The sequence below is a fragment of the Rhinopithecus roxellana genome, chromosome 12, assembly GCF_007565055.1.
Source record: "Rhinopithecus roxellana isolate Shanxi Qingling chromosome 12, ASM756505v1, whole genome shotgun sequence".
Lineage (NCBI taxonomy): Eukaryota > Metazoa > Chordata > Mammalia > Primates > Cercopithecidae > Rhinopithecus > Rhinopithecus roxellana.
In genome coordinates, this window is record NC_044560.1 from 133,393,300 (window position 1) to 133,411,649 (window position 18,350).

The 18,350-nt window shown below is 53.2% G+C and overlaps 2 protein-coding genes across 4 annotated transcripts; one reads left to right on the plus strand and one right to left on the minus strand.

The window, feature by feature from the left end:
- The first annotated feature begins 672 nt into the window (after positions 1-672).
- CCER2 (coiled-coil glutamate rich protein 2) lies at positions 673-6,442 on the plus strand. The gene is made up of 6 exons (XM_010380935.2): positions 673-1,265; positions 3,249-3,353; positions 3,582-3,622; positions 3,781-3,868; positions 4,351-4,871; positions 6,097-6,442. The coding sequence occupies exons 2-6, from the start codon at positions 3,275-3,277 to the stop codon at positions 6,184-6,186; spliced, it is 819 nt and encodes a 272-aa protein (XP_010379237.2). The 5' UTR covers positions 673-1,265; positions 3,249-3,274; the 3' UTR covers positions 6,187-6,442.
- Positions 6,443-6,526: 84 nt separating this feature from the next.
- On the minus strand, positions 6,527-18,054 carry NFKBIB (NFKB inhibitor beta). 3 transcript variants are annotated; one of them, XM_010380937.2, is made up of 6 exons: positions 17,758-18,054; positions 11,391-11,496; positions 10,975-11,308; positions 8,102-8,190; positions 7,752-8,012; positions 6,527-6,690 (listed from the first exon to the last, which is right to left on the minus strand). In XM_010380937.2, the coding sequence occupies exons 1-6, from the start codon at positions 18,045-18,047 to the stop codon at positions 6,589-6,591; spliced, it is 1,182 nt and encodes a 393-aa protein (XP_010379239.2). In that variant the 5' UTR covers positions 18,048-18,054; the 3' UTR covers positions 6,527-6,588. The 3 variants fall into 3 exon arrangements, with proteins under 3 accessions (XP_010379239.2, XP_010379240.2, XP_030769622.1); XM_010380938.2 differs by having other exon boundaries at positions 11,391-11,440; positions 17,758-18,024; XM_030913762.1 differs by having other exon boundaries at positions 6,536-6,690; positions 7,696-8,012.
- Positions 18,055-18,350: the final 296 nt, after the last annotated feature.

Sequence of the window (18,350 nt, forward strand, 5' to 3'; positions counted from 1 at the left end):
CCGGCTTTCCAGGAGCTGCTGGGCAACTGCTCGGAGGCGCTGTCCTCAAAGGGTCTGTGGCTGCAAAGACCGTGGCTGGAAGTGCCCAGCCACCCCCCAGTGCACATGGAGGCTGACCTGGGGGCCACCAGGGGAGCTGAGAGGATGCCGAATTCTCTCCCTCCAGGACAACCCAGAACAGAGTCACCCTCTGAGGGTTCCTTCGAGCTGACCCCGGCCCCAGCCTCACCCCTCAGTCCCCAGCTCCCCACACAGCTGTCCCTTCTGCAGCTCCAGGTAGAGGCCCAGTGGGCATCGCAAACTCAGGGAAGCCACCTGGTTCTCTGATCGCTTTGCCTGCACTCGCTCTTCAGGCAAGCCCATCCCAGGACATTTTCCTGGCTGCCCAGGCCATAACCCTTCAGGTTAGCCTCGACTTTTTTGTCATCCACATCCACTTCATTAGCAACCCTGGCAACACCACCTTCAGAATATTTCCAGAATCTGGCAAGGTGCAGGGGCTCATGCCTGTAATCTCAGCACTTTGGGAGGCCAAGGCAGGCGGATCACCTGAGGTCAGGAGTTCAAGACCAGCCTGGCCAACATGGTGAAACCCCGTCTCTACTAAAAATACAGAAATTAGTTGGGCGTTGTGGCGCATGCCTGTAATCCCAGCTACTCGGGAGGCTGAGGCAGGAGAATCACTTGAACCTGGGAGGCAGAGGTTGCGCTGAGCGGAGATCACGCCACTGCACTCCAGCCTGGGTGACACAGCGAGACTCCGTCTCAAAAAAGGTTTTCAGACTCTGCCCACTGCTCTCTCCTCCCTGACCCCACCTTGGCCCTGCTCCCCGATCCCTCCCCTTTGGTTAACCCTGGAAGCCTCCTCACTGGCTCCCTGCTCTCCATCCTCGCCACACAGCCAGAGGGACCTGTGAGCGCCTCAGTTTGGTGACCCACCCCTCCTCAGAGGTCTGTGGCTTCATCTTAAGAGTAAAAGCGGAAAGTGGTCATCAAGGCCCCTAAGACCCCGCCTGAGCCACTCCGCCTTCCTCTTTGGCCCATCTCTTTGTCTTGTTTGATCCACCTGACCCGCCTTGCTATTGAAACTCTCCAAACTCCTTCCTGCATTTGCATCGGTGAGTCTCCCTCCCTGGCTATCTCTTCCCTAGATGGTGTGTGCTGGCCTCCATCTTATCACTCAGGCCTTAGCTCAAATGTCACCTCTTCCAAGAAGTCTTCCATGACCACAGTGAAACCCCCGCAGCACTCTATCTACATCTGAGGTACTTTTTTTTTCTTTTTTTTTTTTGAGATGGAGTCTCACTGCCTCAGGCTGAAGTGCAGTGGTGTGATCTTGGCTCACTACAACCTCTGAGAGATTCTTGTGCCTCAGCCTCCCGTGTAGCTGGGATTACAGGCAAGTGCCACCACGTCTGGCTAATTTTTTGTATTTTTAGTAGGACAGAGTTTCACTATGTTGGCCAGGCTGGTCTTGAACTCCTGACCTCAGGTAATCCGCCCTCGTTGGCCTCCCAAAGTGCTAGGATTATAGGCATGAGCTACCACACCCAGCCTGAGATACTGTATTTTTTATTCATTTCTGCCTTCCTTAATATGTATTGATGTGTGTCAGATACCAGCTCCAGGAGGGCACAGGTATCCACCAGCTGGCTCACTGCTGTAGCCTCAGGTCTAAAAGAGGACCTGGCATGTAGTAGAGGCTCAATAAAAATTACTGGACTGAAGGTGCTTGGATGTGCGCAGTTCCCAGTACCAGGTACTTCCCTAAATGCCATACACACAGTTATTTAATCCTCACTGTCCACCTGTGGCGTAGGTTGTCACCAACCCTATTTACAGTGAGGAAACAGGTCTTAGATAAGTTAAGCAGATGTCCTGGGCTGCACGGCCGGCACGTGGTGGAGCTGGGGCTTAGGCCAGAAGCCAACTGCAACCTCTGAGGAGGCAGGTTTATGAGACCCACTCAGCCAAGCATAGTGGCTCACTCACGCCTGTAATCCCAGCACTTCGGAGGCCCGGGTGTGGGGATCATTTGAGGTCAGGAGTTTGAGACCAGCCTGGGCAACATAGCAAGAACCCCTCTCTACAAAAATGAAAAAAAAAATTACCCTGGCCTGATAGTGCAAGCCTGCAGTCCCAACTGCTCTGGAGGCTGAGGCAGGAGGACCCCTTGAGTCTGAGAGTTTGAGGTTGCAGTGAGTTTTGATTGTGCCACTGCACTCCAGCCTGGGGAACTAACAAGACCCTGCCCTGTCTCTCTCTTTTTTTTTTTTTTTTTTTGAGACGGAGTCTCACTCTGTAGCCCAGGCTGGAGTGCAGTGGCCGGATCTCAGCTTACTGCAAGCTCCGCCTCCCGGGTTTAGGCCATTCTCCTGCCTCAGCCTCCCGAGTAGCTGGGACTACAGGCACCGCCACCTCGCCCGGCTAGTTTTTTGTAGTTTTTAGTAGAGACGGGGTTTCACCGTCTTAGCCAGGATGGTCTCGATCTCCTGACCTCGTGATCCGCCCGTCTCGGCCTCCCAAAGTACTAGGATTACAGGCTTGAGCCACCGCGCCCAGCCAAGACCCTGTCTCTTAAAGAAAAAGACCTACTCTCTGGATGAGAAAACAGGCCCAGGAAGGGAAGGAGTTGCCTGAGGTCTGTCTGTGAGTGGCTGCCTCTGGGTCCCCACCCAGGTCCACCTGCCAGCGTGGAGGGCGAGTGTACCAGACCATGCTGCTCTGGGAAGAGACCCCCCAGGCCAGGTATGGCAACTCAGGCCTGTAATCCCAGCACTTTGGGAGGCCCAGACGAGAGGATCACTTGAGCCCAGGAGTCTGAGACCAGCCTAGCCAACAAAATGAAACCCTGCCTCTACAAAAAATAAACATTATTAGCCAGATATGGTGTGCACGCCTGTGGTCCCAGCTACTCGGGAGGCTGAGATGGGAGCATCAGTTGTGTTCAGGAGCCTGCAGTGAGCTGTAAAGGCGCCACTGCCCTCCAGCCTGGGCGACAGAGCCAGACCTTGTCTCAAAAAAACAAAAAAGGGTGGCCCCCGCCCTCCGCGCTGCGCTCCTGGCCAGAAGCCTCGAGGGGACTGCGTGCAGGACAGAGGCCTCATGAATAATTGAGGGTCTCAGGCAGGCGGCCGCCCCGCAGATGTCGCCCCACCGCGGGTGGGGAGGGGGCGGCGGTGACATCACTTCCTCCCCTGCGGGGTCCCCGCGTGGGTTATAAGGCGCTGCAACCCTGGCCTGCACAGTGCCTTGGACCCGTGGGACGCCCACCATGCCGCCCCAAGGGCCAGCCTCTGTGCCGCCGCCGCTGCTGCTGCTGCTGCTGCTGCTGCTGCTGCTGCTGGGGGCGGGTGAGTGTGGGACCCGCCAGGGGCCAGGGAGCAGGGACTTGGGTGGGAGGGAGTGGGCAGTGCACCCGGCAGAGGCTTCAGGGGCCGAGCCTCCAGCTGGGGACGCTGCACCTGCCAGATGGGATGAGGAGGGGATGTGTGGGGACTGGCACGCCCATGGAGCTGGGGTCGGTACTGGGGACAGCAGCCAGGGCGGCCAAGCCCAGTGCCAGTCTCCTTTCTCCACAGCCACCGCTGCTCCCCTGGCACCGAGACCCTCCAAGGAGGAGGTGAGGAGTGTGGAGCCCTTGCCCTGCCTCACCTAGCTGGGGCCCTGCCCTCCCTGCACAGCCTGCCCCATGATCCCCATTGCCTTCAAACCAGCCGCTCTCCTCCCCATTTCCCCTGCCCTCAACCTCCCCTCTGACCCGGCACCCCTGCCCCCCAGCTGACCCGCTGTCTGGCAGAAGTGGTCACAGAGGTGCTGACCGTGGGCCAGGTCCAGAGAGGACCCTGCACTGCTCTTCTCCACAAGGGTAAGGAGGCCCCGGGCCACACTTGCCGTCCGGAGCCCCATCGGACCCGACCCCACCCCACCCAGGGTCCTGCCCAGGTGCCCACATGCTCTCCCACCTGGGCTACCTGGAGGAAGGGGTCCTCATTCCCAGAGCCCTGCTGCCTGGGCCAGCAGGGCACTGCCCAGCATTCACACCTGACAGAGTCTGGCCACCAGCTCCACCCTTGTGGCTCCCTGCAGAGGGACCAGATGGGGCAGGGAACGTCCCCTCCCAGGTAGGATGAAATAGGACCCTCCCCTTCCAGTCTGGGCAGCGCCCCTGTGAGACTTCGGGCAGGGCCCAGAACTCTTTAAGGCCTCAGTTTCCCAATTCGAACTCCTGACCTGAGGTGATCAGCCGTCTCGGCCTCCCAGAGTGCTGAGATGACAGGCATGAGCCTCCATGCCCGGCCTCAGTTTCCCAATTGGAGGCTTAGAGAGTGCCCTTTCACTTTCTGCCAGAGATGTGTGGGACGGAGCCCCATGGCTGTGCATCCACCGAGGAGAAAGGCCTGCTGCTTGGGGATTTCAAGAAGCAGGAGGCTGGGAAGATGAGGTCCAGTCAGGAGGTGAGGGATGAGGAAAAGGAGGAGGTAGCAGAGAGGACCCACAAGTCTGAGGTCCAGGAACAAGCCATCCATGAGGAAGGGCACCGCCAGCTCCACCGGGAGGAGGACGAGGAGGACGAGAAGGAGCAGAGGAAGAGGGGGCCCATGGAGACCTTCGAGGACCTGTGGCAGTGGCATCTAGAGAATGGAGGGGACCTCCAGAAGCGGGTGGCAGAGAAGGCCAGCGATGAAGAGACGGCCCAGTTCCAGGCAGAGGAGAAGGGGGTGCGGGTGCTGGCCGGGGACCGCAGCCTGTGGCAGGGGGCCGAGAGAGACGGAGGAGAGAGGCACGAGGACTCACCCCACCACCACCACCACCAGCAGCAGCCAGGGGCTAAGCCCAGGCAGGAGGAGAAGGAGGCTTTGGAGAGAGAGGTGAGTAGGGGGATGGAGGAGGAACACCAAAACAGTGTGGAGGCAGGGTTGACAATGGTCAGCGGAGTTACAACTCAGCAACCACCCGTGCTGGCCCTACACCACCAGATCCATCACTAGTGGATCTCAGTGGCCAAGACTGACACCAGGACTGGGTAACAACTTCCGTGCAAGGCCTCTGCCTCCTACTTCCATACTACCGTATGGACTACAGCAACCAAGATGGTGCCATTATTGCACAGAAGCAAACCACCGTCACTAGCAAGTTGGCCACCATGAAAAGTGGCTACTGTGCCTGCTTCACTAGATGAGTTAGATACCATTGCTGGGTCATGGTAAACAAGGTGTCACCATGATTGGTGGTACCAATAACAGGCTGGGCATGGTGGCTCACACCTGTAATCCTAGGGAGGGGTAATACTTTCAGAGGCCAAGGTGGGAGAATCCCTTGAGGCCAGGAGTTCGAGACCAGCCTTGGCAACATAGTGAAACCCTGACTCTACAAATAATTTAAGAAATTAGCCAGGCATGGTGGCGCACGCCTGGTCCCAGCTCTCAGGAGGCTGAGGTGGTACGATCGCTTGAACCCAGGAGGTTGAGGCTGCATTGAGCCATGATTGTGCCACAGCACTCCCGCCTGGGCAACACAACAAAACCGTCTTTAAAAATAAATAAATAAGGCTGGGCCCGGTGGCTCACGCCTGCAATCCCAGTACTTTGGGAGGCTGAGGCGGATGGATCACCTAAGATCAGCAGTTCGAGACCAGCCTGGCCAACATGGTGAAACCTCATCTCTACTAAAAATACAAAAAATCAGCCGGGCGTTGGTGGTGCGCACCTGTAATCCCAGCTACTCGGGAGGCTGAGGCAGAAGAATCACTTGAACCCGGGAGGTGGAGGTTACAGTGAGCCGAGATCATGCCACTGCACTCCAGCCTGGGTGACAGAGGGAGACTCCGTCTTAAAAATAAAGTGCTGTCACATCACAAGGTGCCCATCCCAGGCACCTTTGCCAGTCCCAAGCCACTGCTGTTGGCTGTGGTCACGTTAGCCAGCACCTCTTCCAGGGTTACGGCAGTCAGGATGGTCACCATCACAGTCCATGATGATCAGAACAACTGCTGCTGGATGCCACTATGAGAACCAACATGGCCCACAATCACAGTGACCGAGGTGGCCTGCCTTTGAAGGTGGGTGCTGACCACCCCATTTCTGACCCCACCAGGAACAGGAGGTGGAGCGGCTGGAGCACTTGAGAGACGAACTGAAGAAGGTGACAGAGACGCTGGGGGAGCAGCTCAGGAGGGAGGGCTGACCCCTGCCTCAGGCCCTCCTTCCTCCCGACACACCCTGTGGCTTAGGACTGTTGACCCCAAAGCCTCCACCTCACCTAGCACCCCACGCCACCCCTACCCAAGCAGGGGAGGAGATGGGCGTGCCTTGGAAACACACCCAAGGAGGCGAGTCTGAGCTGGGCAGGGGGCTGGGCTCAGCCCCGACTGAGGAAGCACCCCCACACCTATGCACTCCCACCCCAACCCTTCTGAGTGAATAAAGCACAAAGAAACGCAGCCTACCTCCGTGAACAGCACTTGATGTGACAGGGACGGGCCCCAGAAGGACCCAGAGGATGGGAAGACAAGATCAGTCTGGTCTCTGGTTGTCAGAACTGGGGTTTTATTTATTAAATTGAAAATTATATTAACAATGAAATGAATCAGACGGGGCCGGGGTCGTCAGGAAGAGGTTTTGAGGCTGGGGTGGGAGGCAGCCGGGTTTGGCTGCGGCCGCTGTGAACCACAATGTCGTCGTATTCATCCTGGGGGCAAAGGGGACCAGGCAGAGGGGCTCAGGTGGCTGTCACTTTGCCCGCCACCCATGTCCTCATAGAGCACCCTAAGAATTGGGTCTTGCCTCAAAACCCAAGTTTCCCCGCTCCTGGCTAAACCTCCCAGTTTCCTAGCTCTCAGAACTCCCTTTTCTTTCCTTCTCTTTTTTTGAAATGGAGTCTCGCTCTATAGCCCAGGCTGCAGTGCAATGTGCAATCTAGGTTCACTGCAACTTCCGCCTCCCAGGTTCAAGCGATTCTCCTACCTCAGCCTCCCAAGTAGCTGGGATTACAGGCATGCACCACCACACCCAGCTCATTTTTGTATTTTTAGTAGAGACGGGGTCCTGCCACGTTGGCCACACTGGTCTCGAACTCCTGACCTTGTCATCCGCCCACCTCGGCCTCCCAAAGTGCTGGGATTACAGGCGTAAGCCACCACACCCAGCCAGAACTCCATTTTCAAGGTCATTTTTACAGACCAATTTCTAACTCAGCCGTCACTCCAGTATTTGAGCAACTGAGGTGGCCCTCCTCCACCCCTTCTCTCTGCCTTTACCCAAATTCCTCCACACCCATCATTTAGCACCGCACCTTGCCCAAGGTTGGATCCGTATAGCTGGGTTCTCTGACTATCTCTCTCCCCACCGCTGGCGTGGGTCCTGCCCCACCACTGGTGGTGTTCAAATCACTGCCACCCAACGTTGTCTTTTCACAGCCTGAGATCTCCAACTCCTGCTCCCTAAAATCACCCCTGGTGCTGCCACCCACCCCCGCCTGTGTTCACCAGTCACTGCGACCAAGGTCTTTTCTCCACCCCTGCCTGAGTTCTACCTTTGCCACTGTCTTAGTTTTTCAGTCACTTCTGCCCAAGCTCTTCCCACCACCCCTGTCCAGGTCTCTCCTGACTAGTGCCCCGTGTCACTGGCCGCTGCTGCCTGAGTTCTCTAACAGCAGCCCAAGGTCGGTGCCTAATTATCTTCTCCGGCTTCTTGCCTGCCAGTCTATCCTGAACCCCCAGCTGGGCTGCTCTGTCTCTCCTCCTGACTCACGCCCTCGTCTCCGCTGTCACTGTCGCTACTGCTGCTGCAGGGGCCGGGTTTGTCGTCCTCGCCCTCAGGCTCAGGGGCTCCGTGTGCACGGAGGAGGCGGGCGAGGATGGGGCTGGGTCGGAGCATGGCACTGCCCAGTGGGGTTCGGCCACCGTACATGCGGGCAGCAGGGTTTGCACCTGCCCTCAGGAGAAGCTCCAACACATCGGCTGCCTGGGCCTCCACTGCCAAGTGCAGAGGGCTCCGGCCGCACGTGGGCTCCTGTGGGGGAGCAGCAGAAAGGTCAGAGGGCCCGAAGAGGGGATAAGCCCCCTCCCGCCGACGGCACCTTCCCCCAGGTTGGGGCTCACCGGTTTGTCGAGGTCAGCTCCAGCATCTCGGAGCAGCCGAACCATCTCCACATCTTTGTGTATAACGGCCACATGGAGTGGGGTGTGGCCTGGGGACAGAGTGATTGGTATCAGATGAGGTGAGGGCCCCCCCGCCCCGTGCTTTGATCCAGAGGGAGGGTCATGTGGCCTGAGGGTGATCAGGTTTGGGGACTGGTTCCTGAATTCTTGGGTATGGCAAAGAGGTACCTGGGTCCTGTCTCGGATGGCCTGAGCTTGCTGGCAAGTGCTAGTGCCTGGGTTGTTTGAAGCCTGGAGCCCGTGGGTAAAAAGCCTGGGGTCTGTGGACAGGGGACCTGGATTTTGGGGCCAGGTGTAGACCCAAGTCTCTGCTCTTATTTCACAAAGGACCTGAGCTGGCATGCTGGCTCACACCTGTAATCCCAGCACTTTGAGAGGCCAAAGCAAGAGGATCACTTGAGCCCAGGAGTTCAAGAAGCAGCCCAGGCAACATGGCAAGACCTCGTCTCTACTAAAAATAAAAAATAAAGGCTGGGCACGGTGGCTCACGCCTGTAATCCCAGCACTGTGGGAGGCCGAGGCAGGCAGATCATTTGAGGTCAGGAGTTCCAGACCAGCCTGGCCAACATGGTGAAACCCTGCCTCCACTAAAAACACAAAAATTATCTGGGCCTGGTGGCACATGCCTGTAGTCCCAGCTACTCGGGAGGCTGAGGCAGGAGAATGGTGTGAACCCGGGAGGCAGAGCTTGCGGTGAACCGAGATAGCATCACTGCACTCCAGCCTTGGTGACGAGCAAAACTCCGTCTCAAAAAAAATAGAATATGCCGGGCATGGTGGCTCACACCTATAATCCCAGCACTTTGGGAGGCCGAGGCGGGAGGATCACGAGGTCAGGAGACTGAGGCCATCCTAACACGGTGAAACCCCGTCTCTACTAAAAATACAAAAAAATAGGCCGGGCGCGGTGGCTCAAGCCTGTAATCCCAGCACTTTGGGAGGCCGAGACGGGCAGATCACGAGGTCAGGAGATCGAGACCATCCTGGCTAACACAGTGAAACCCCGTCTCTACTAAAAAATACAAAAAACTAGCCGGGCGAAGTGGCGGGCGCCTGTAGTCCCAGCTACTCGGGAGGCTGAGGCAGGAGAATGGCATAAACCTAGGAGACGGAGCTTGCAGTGAGCTGAGATCCGGCCACTGCACTCTAGCCTGGGCGACAGAGCGAGACTCCGTCTCAAAAAAAAAAAAAAAAACACAAAAAAATAGCCAGGCGTGGTGGCACTGGGCGTGGTGGCACGTGCCTGTAGTCCTAGCTACTCAGGAGGCTGAGGCAGAAGAATCGCTTGAAACCGGGAAGCGGAGGTTGCAGTGAGCTGAGATCACACCACTGCACTCCAGCCTGGGCAATAGAGCAAAACTCCGTCTCAAAAAAACAAACAAAAAAGAATAAACAATAAATAAAAAATTAGCCAAGTGTGGTGGTGCACGCCTGTAGTCCCAGCTACTTTGGAGTCTGAGACCAGAGGATCATTTAAGCACAGATCAAGGGTGCAGCGCACTGTGATAGTGTCACTGCACTCCAGCCTGGGTGACAGTGAGATCATCTTTAAAACAAACTTAAATTGGCTGGGCGCAGTGGCTCACGCCTGTAATCCCAGCACTTTGGGAGGCTGAAGCAGGCAGATCATGAGGTCAGGAGATCCAGACCATTCTGGCTAACATGGTGAAACCCCATCTCTACTAAAAATACAAAAAATTAGCTGGGTATGGTAGTGGGCACCTGTAGTCCCAGCTACTCAGGAGGCTGAGGCAGGAGAATGGCGTGAACCCAGGAGGCGGAGCTTGCAGTGAGCCAAGATAGTGCCACTGCCCTCCAGCCTGGGCGACAGAGCGAGACTCCATGTCAAAAAAAAAAAAAAAAAAAAACTTAAATTAAGGTTCCTGCCCAGGCACAGTGGCTCACGCTTATAATCTCAGCACTTTGGGAGGCCGTGGCGGGCAGATCACCTGAGGCCAGGAGTTCAAGACCAGCCTGGTCAACATGGTAAAACCCCATCTCTACTAAAAGTACAAAAATAAATTGGGCATGGTAGCATGTGCCTGTAATCCCTGTAATCCCAGCTACTCAGGAGGCTGAGGCAGGAGAATCACCTGAACCTGGGAGGTGGAGGTTGCAGTGAGCCAAGATGGCACCACTGTACTCCAACCTGGGCAACAGAGTGAGACTGTCTCAAAAAAAAAAAAAAAAAAAAAAAAAAAAAAAAAGGGTACCAAGTAGCTGAAAAGCCTGTGACCTGGGGGTGAGAGGTAGGCCCTGAACACTGGGTCCTGAATGACCTCAGTCCATCTGAGGAGGGGTCTGGTCTCAGGTGGCTGGGCTTATAGGCAGGGGAACAGAAACTTGGATGTTAGGACTGTGGGCAGATGAGCCCTTCTTCCCATGAGGCTGAGGAGGGCTGTCTCTGAACCCTGCTGCCCATCCCTGGGAACCTGGGGTGCCAGAGTTTCACAGAGGGCCTGAGCTCTGCATTCCCTGGTCCTGGGTGGGGTAGGGATCCCAGCTGCAATACATTCTGCAGGTGGGGAGCCTGGGGGCCCAATAACTGGATCCTGGCAGCTCTGAGTCTGTGGGTGACAGGTCTGCATCCCAAGTGACCTAGGGCCTCCAGGTGGGGGTCCTGGGTCCTACATATCCAATTCTCAATCATCTGGACCCTGAGTGGAGGTCCCTGGTCCCAATGTCTGGGCTCCTGAAGCCTAGGCATGATTTCCCAAGGAGCTGGGTCTCAAATCAGGGAAGCTGAGCCCAGGGCCAGGTGCTCTCGCCTAGCCCGGGAGCTGAGTCCTTCCCTGATGACGCGCGACCCTCACCCTCGTAGTTTTCGGCCTCCAGCTGCAGCTTCCAGTCCTCCTCACTCTCTTCTTCTTCCTTCTCCAAGTTGGAATCGGGGTACAAGGCGACAGGCGTGTGGTTGGCGTCGGGAGTATGGTCAGGGCCCTGAGCGAGGGAGGTGTCGGGGGCTTCCCTGGGGCGCCGGGGGCGGGGCTGAAGCAGGGCACGGGCACAGGCGTGTGCTCCCACACGGCAGGCCAGGTGCAGCGCCGTGTGGCCCCTACGCTCCGCCACGCACAGCCCGGCACCTGCTGCATACAGCTTCTCCACCGTGGATGCCTCCCCCAGGATGGCTGCCAGGTGCAGGGCCGTCTGCAGAAGCAGAGGACAGGCAGAAGGGAGTCACACTGGGAACCCTGGACCCCAAGCCCTACACCATCCCCTCGTGGCTCACCTGGCCTAGGTCATTCTGCAGGTCCATGTACTCAGTGCCAGCTGAGAAGCCTAGAAGAAAATCCAGGAAGGGTTCATGCTGATGAATCACAGCCAAGTGCAGAGCCCTGGGGACAAAGACCGGGGTCAGAGGGCAAAGTTCAAGTCCTCTTGCATTCCTTCATTCGACAAACATGGGGCGCCTACTGTATGCCAGGCCTTGTGACCACAGTTCCCAGAATCCCCTGTCAGCTATCTGGGAGGTCAGAGGTCAGAGTTTCATCAGCAAATTCATGGAATCAATGTTTATTCAGTGGGATTTCCACTTCTGCCCAAGATGAAGTAACATGGACCAGAATCCCCTCCCAAGTGAAACAAACAAGCAAACAAGAATCAGACGAAATACGGTATATGAAGTAACAGTGTTGAAGACACTGGACATCGTGCAGTGAATCACAGTGACCCCCGAAAGACAGGAAACACGAGGTGGGCCCCACACTTGACTGCCACAGTTTATTGTCCTGAGAGAGAGTCAAAGCCATGGTGCAGAGAATCCAAGCAGAGCCCATCAGGCTGTCTGAGGTCAGGAGATGGACATGGAGGAAGAGTCTGTGGAGACCAGGGTGGCTAGTCATAGGACAGAGTACAAAACAAAGAGAGTTGCCAAAGGAGAGATGCCTGGGGGAGGTTCTCTTGTGTATTTGGGAGAATACGGATCAGCTATGCCCGTGAGTCTGTGGGGATGGGAAAACCATCCAAAAGGATTTCAGAAACGTGCTTGTTACTCACACAGGGCCAGGAATAGTGAGTGTTCCCACCAGCCAGGCTGGAAAAACATAATCACAGGCTATTGGGTGGGATACTCAGGAAGGTCTTGCCTCAATAGTGGGGAATTAATTAGCTGTAGAAGGGGTACTGCTCAACACCCACCTAACAAACCATAAAAGCAAAACTTGCAAGACTCAAACTACTACTTCTGAGGAATTTAATTCCACCGCAGAATAATATTCAAGAATATTTATAGGAATACAGAACTATCCAGACTAACAAGGTAAAATTCACAATGTTGGCTGGGTGCGGTGGCTCATGCCTGTAATCCCAGCACTTTGGGAGGCCAAGGTGGGTGGATCACGAGGTCAGGAGATCGAGACCATCCTGGCTAACACGGTGAAACCCCGTCTCTACTAAAAATACAAAAACTTAGTCGGGCATGGTGGGAGGCACCTGTAGTCCCAGCTACTCGGGAGGCTGACACAGAAGAATGGTGTGAACCCAGGAGGCGGAGCTTGCAGTGAGCAGAGATCACACCACTGCACTCTAGCCTGGGCAACAGAGCGAGACACTGTCTCAAAAAAAAAAAAAAAAAAAAATTCACCATGTCTGACACCTAACCAAAGATTATCAGGCATGTAAAGAAGCAGGAAAACATGATCCATAATAGGAACCATCAACCAATTGAAACTGACCCAGAAATGACACAGATGTTAGAATTTGCAAACAAGAATATTAAAACAGTTCATTATGCTGGGCACGGTGGCTCACACCTGTAATCCCAGCACTTTGGGAGGCCGAGACAGGTGGATCACTTGAGGTCAGGAGTTTGAGACCAACCTGGCCAACACGATGAGACCCTGTCTCTACAAAAAACACACAAAAAATTAGCCAGGCATGGTGGCATGTGCCTGTAATCCCAGCTACTCAGGAGGCTGAGGCAGGACAACCACTTGAACCGGAGAGGTGGAGCTTGCAGTGAGCCAAGATCGTGCTACTGCACTCCCGCCTGGGCGACAAAGTGAGACTCGTCTCAAATAATAATAATAAAATAAAATAAAGTTATTTTACTCTGTGTGAAATGACATAATTTCACTTTAAGGTAGCCATGATAACTTAAAGTTGTAAACTATCAACCCTACAGCAGGAGTCAGCAAACTTTTTCTGTAAGGAGCCTGATAACTATTTTAGTCTTTGTAGGTCAATGATTTCTCTTTTTGTTTTTGTTTGTTTCTGTTTTTGCTTTGTTTTTCTGAGATGGAGTCTCGCTCTGCTGCCCAGGCTAGAGTGCAGTGGCGTGATCTTGGCTCACTGTAACCTCCGCCTCCCGGGTTCAAGCGATTCTCCTGCCTCCCAATTAGCTGGGACTACAGGCGCCTGCCACTACGCCCAGCTAATTTTTTGCATTTTTTTTTTTTTTTTGAGGCGGAGTCTCGCTGTGTCGCCCAGGCTGGAGTGCAGTGGCGCCATCTCGGCTCACTGCAAGCTCTGCCTCCCAGGTTCACGCCATTCTCCTGCCTCAGCCTCCTGAATAGCTGGGACTACAGGCGCCTGCCATCACGCCCGGCTAGTTTATTGTGTTTTTAGTAGAGATAGGGTTTCACTGTGTTAGCCAGGATGGTCTCGATCTCCTGACCTCGTGATCCACCTACCTCGGCCTCCCAAAGTGCTGGGATTACAGGCTTGAGCCACCGCGCCCGGCCCAATTTTTTGCATTTTTAGTAGAGACGGGGTTTCACTGTGTTAGCCAGGATGGTCTCGATCTCCTGACCTTGTGATCTGCCCGCCTCGGCGTCCCAACGTGCTGGGATTATAGGCATCAGCCACTGAGCCCAGCAGTCATACGGTTTATTTTGACTACTCGACTCTGCTGTGTCAGTATGTAAATGAATGAGCTTGCTTGCATTCCAAAAGAACTTTATTTATGGAGCTTGAAATATGAATTTTATATATTTTCACTTGCCATATATTATCCTTCTTCTGATTTTTAGAAACTGTTTAAAAATGTAAAGACCATTCTTAGCTCACAACCATACAAAAGCAGATGGCTGGCTAGATTTTGCCTGGAGGCCATAGTTTGCCAACCCCCACCTTAAAGCAACCACTAACATAACAAAAAGAGGAATATCCAATAAGCAAACAAATAAACAAAAAAGAAAAACACTATTCAGAAGGAGCAGGATTGAAAAAAAGTAACAAAAACTATACCCAATAAAAGGCAAAAAGGAGGAAAAAGAAAACATAGATAAATAGAATATATATAATAGAAATGGGATAAATTTACACAATCATATCAATATCAAATTAAATGTAAATGGTCTAAACACTAATTAAAAGGCAGAGACTGGCTGGGCACAGTGGTTCATCCTTGTAATCCAGCACTTTGGGAGGCCAAGGTGGGAAGATTGCTTGAGCTCAAGAGTTTAAGACCACGGCTACACACAGGGGCTCACACCTGTAATCCCAGCACTCTGAGAGGCCACAGCGGGTGGATCACCTGAGGTCAGGAGTTCGAGAGCAGCCTGGCCAAGACGGTGAAACTACTGTGGCTACTAAAAATATAAAAATTAGCCAGGTGTGGTGGCACACACCTGTAATCCCAAATTTAGGAGGCTGAGGCAGTAGAACTGCTTGCACCCAGGAGGCAGAGGTTTCAGTGAGCAGAGACAATGCCACTACACTCCAGCCTGGGTGACAGAATGAGACTGTGTCTCAAAAAAAAAAAAAAAAAAAGAGTTTGAGAACATAGGGAGACCCTGTCTCTACAAAAAAATTTAAAAGTTTGCCAGGCATGGTGGCATGTGCCTGTGGTCCTAGCTACTCAGAAGGCTGAGGTGCAAGGATCACTTGAGCCACGAGGTCATGGCTACAGTAAGCCATAATCATGCCACTGCACTGCAGCCTGGGTGACAGAGCAAGACCTTGCCTCAGAAAAAAAAAAAAAGGGTAGAGATTGTTAGATTGAATAAAAAAGCAAAGGCCAGGGGTGGTGGCTCATGCCTATAATCCTAGCACTTTAGGAGGCTGAGGCAGGTGGATTGCTTGAGCCCAGGCATTCAAGATAAGCCTGGGCAACATAGCAAGATCCTCTCTCTATTAAAAAGAAAGCAAAACCCAATTATACATGGTCTACAAGAAACACCCTTTAGATATAAATAAATTACCCAGACATGGTGGAGCAAACCTGTAGTCCTAGCTACTTGGGAGGTTGGGGTAGGGAGATGGCTTGGTAGGAGTTCAAGACTGCAGTGAGCCATGATTGAGACACTGTATCCAGCCTGGGTAAGACCCTGTTGATAGGCAGGCAGGCAGGTAGGTAGGTAGATAGATAGATAGAGACAGACAGAGAGAGAGAGAGAGAGAGAGAGAGAGAGAGAGAGAGAGAGATACAGATGATAGATAGACAGACAGACAGACAGAAATACAAATATTTTTAGGCCGGGTGTGGTGGCTCACACCTGTAATCCCAGCACGTTGGGAGGCCGAGGTGGGTGGATCACTTTAAGTCAGGAGTTCGAGACCAGCCTGGCCAACATGATGAAATCCCATCTCTGCTAAAAACACAAAAATTAGCCGGTTGTGGTGGTGCATGCCTGTAATCCCTGCTACTCGGAAGACTGAAACATGAGAATTGCTTGGACCTCGGAAGCAGAGGTTGCAGCAAGCCGAGATCATTCCACTGTACTATAGCTTTGGTGACAGAGCAAGACTCCAGTCTCAAAAAAAAAGAAAAAGAAAAAAAATACTGAATTAGGCCGGGTGTGGTGGCTCATGCCTGTAATCCCAGCACTTTGGGAGGCCAAAGTGGGCAGATCATTTGAGGTCAGGAGTTTGAGACCAGCCTGGCCAACATGGTGAAACTCTGTCTCTACCAAAAACTTACAAAACTTATCCGGTCGTGGTGGCACCCCCCTGTAATCCCAGCTACTCCGGAGGCTAAAGCAGGAGAATCACTTGAACCCAGGAGGACAAGGTTGCAGTGAGCGGAAACTGTGCCACTGCACTCCAGCCTGGGAGACAGAGTGAGACTCCAACTCAAAAAAATAAGAAAGCATACTGAATTAAATGAAAATAAAAACACAATATACCAGAATTTGAGAGATATTGCTAAAACAGTATTGCTAAACAATAGTCAGGAGCAAATTTATAGCACTCAATACCTATACTGGAAAAGAGGAAAAAAGAAAGGTCTCAAATCAATTATCTCAACTTTCACCTTAAGAAACTACAAAAACAAGCCGGGCGCGGTGGCTCAAGCCTGTAATCCCAGCACTTTGGGAGGCCGAGCCGGGCGGATCACGAGGTCAGGAGATCGAGACCATCCTAGCTAACACGGTGAAACCCCGTCGCTACTAAAAAAGACAAAAAACTAGCCGGGTGAGGTGGCGGGCGCCTGTAGTCCCAGCTACTCGGGAGGCTGAGGCAGGAGAATGGCGTAAACCTGGCAGGCGGAGCTTGCAGTGAGCTGAGATCCGGCCACTGCACTCCAGCCTGGGCGACAGAGTGAGACTCCATCTCAAAAAAAAAGCCAGAACAGAGACCAATTAAATAGAAAGTAAAAAAAAAAAATGAAACCAAAATTAAGTAATGAAATGTAATGAAAATTAACAAGACTATAAAGCTGGTTCTTTGAAAAGATAAATATTTATTCAGTCCCTCCTGGGTCAGGCACTGTTTGCATCACTGGGCATACAGCAGTAAACACAACAGACAAAAAACCCAGTAGAGTCCCTCATCTGGGCTTTGCAACTGCAGTTCCTTCTCCCTGAAATGCTCTTATCCTGTTTATCTATTGCCTCATTTTCCTGCTTTATTTTTCTCCAAAGTACTTACTACCTCTGACTTTATTTCCTTCTCTTACCTTCTATGTTTCTTTCTTTCTGCGTGTCTTTCTTTGTTTCTTCCTGTCTTTCTGTTTCTTTCCTTCCCTGCGGTCTTATCTGTTCATTTAGCCCCACTAAAATGTATGCTCCACAAGCGCTTAAGGTTTTGTCTATTTTCTCCACTGCCTTTATCACTGGCACCTAAAACGGAGCCTGGAACGTGGTACTGTGTAAAGAATATTCGTTTAACAGATGAATCCTTGGTCTCGTGGAGCTTACAATCTTTTTTTCTATTTTCCTATTATTTTTACTTTAATTAGAATTCAACATAGAAGAGCTTACATTCTCTCTCTTTAAGATTTGAAGAACACTGCTCAGAAGACAGGATCTTAGAGTCAGGGACCAAGCATTAATTTTGGAAATCAAACTCTAAGGCTCAAATCAGGAACTAAGAATCAAAGATCATATTTGGAGGTTAGAAGTCAGGAGAAGCCACAGTTCTAATAAAAGTCTCAGGACTGGAGTCAGGTTTGGGTATCAGTGGATACAATGTGGATTCCAGGAGCTGAGAATCATAGTTCAAGAAAAGAAGGTCAGAAATGATTGGGTGAGGTTCATAGCTGGATAGAAGATTGGTTTTGTTAAAAGTTAGGACCCGGGGGTTAGAGGTCAGGAAGTTCAGCATCGGAAGTCAGATTTAGGAGTGTGAGGTTAGGAAGCCTCAGGGATCAGACACTAATGGGGAATCAGATGCCGGGTCCTAGGGCTCCGTTTGGCAGCCTAAAGTTCACTCACGTGTCCCCATCCTCAGTGACGTAGCCGAAGACGAGGGGAGCCCACGACAGCCCCGGGCCCAGCTCCGCGCCCAACCCCGGTCCTCCGGGGGCCGCTGCGTCCGGACCCAGGGAGCCGAGGCCGCTGTCGCACCATTCATCTGCGTCGGCAGCTTTTCCCAAGCACGCGACCCCAGCCATGGCCCCCGCCACCTCAGGGGCCCCTCGCAGTCGCCCGCCTGTAGCTGGCTTTGCCGGGAGTTCTGGCGCTTCCGCCCTGCGGGAAATTCCCCACCACGCCCCCTGATTCATCCAATGACAATATGCTGAATCGCTCACACCCCGCCCCCGTGCCGCATGCTGACCAATCAGAGTATTCGAGAGGACTACGACTCTCTAGCCTTTCCCACATTTTCCGGGCGCCCTTTACCAACATGGCTGCTGACGCCATGACTTCTGGGACTCGTAGTCCGGTCCTCGCGCGCTTTCTTACCTAACTGGGGCGCTCCGAGTGTCGTACGAAAGCGCGTCTGCGGCCGCAATGTCTGCTGGGAGTTGTAGTTCAGTGCCCTATCCCGGCCACTCCCATTTCTGGTGCCGTCACGGGACAGAGCA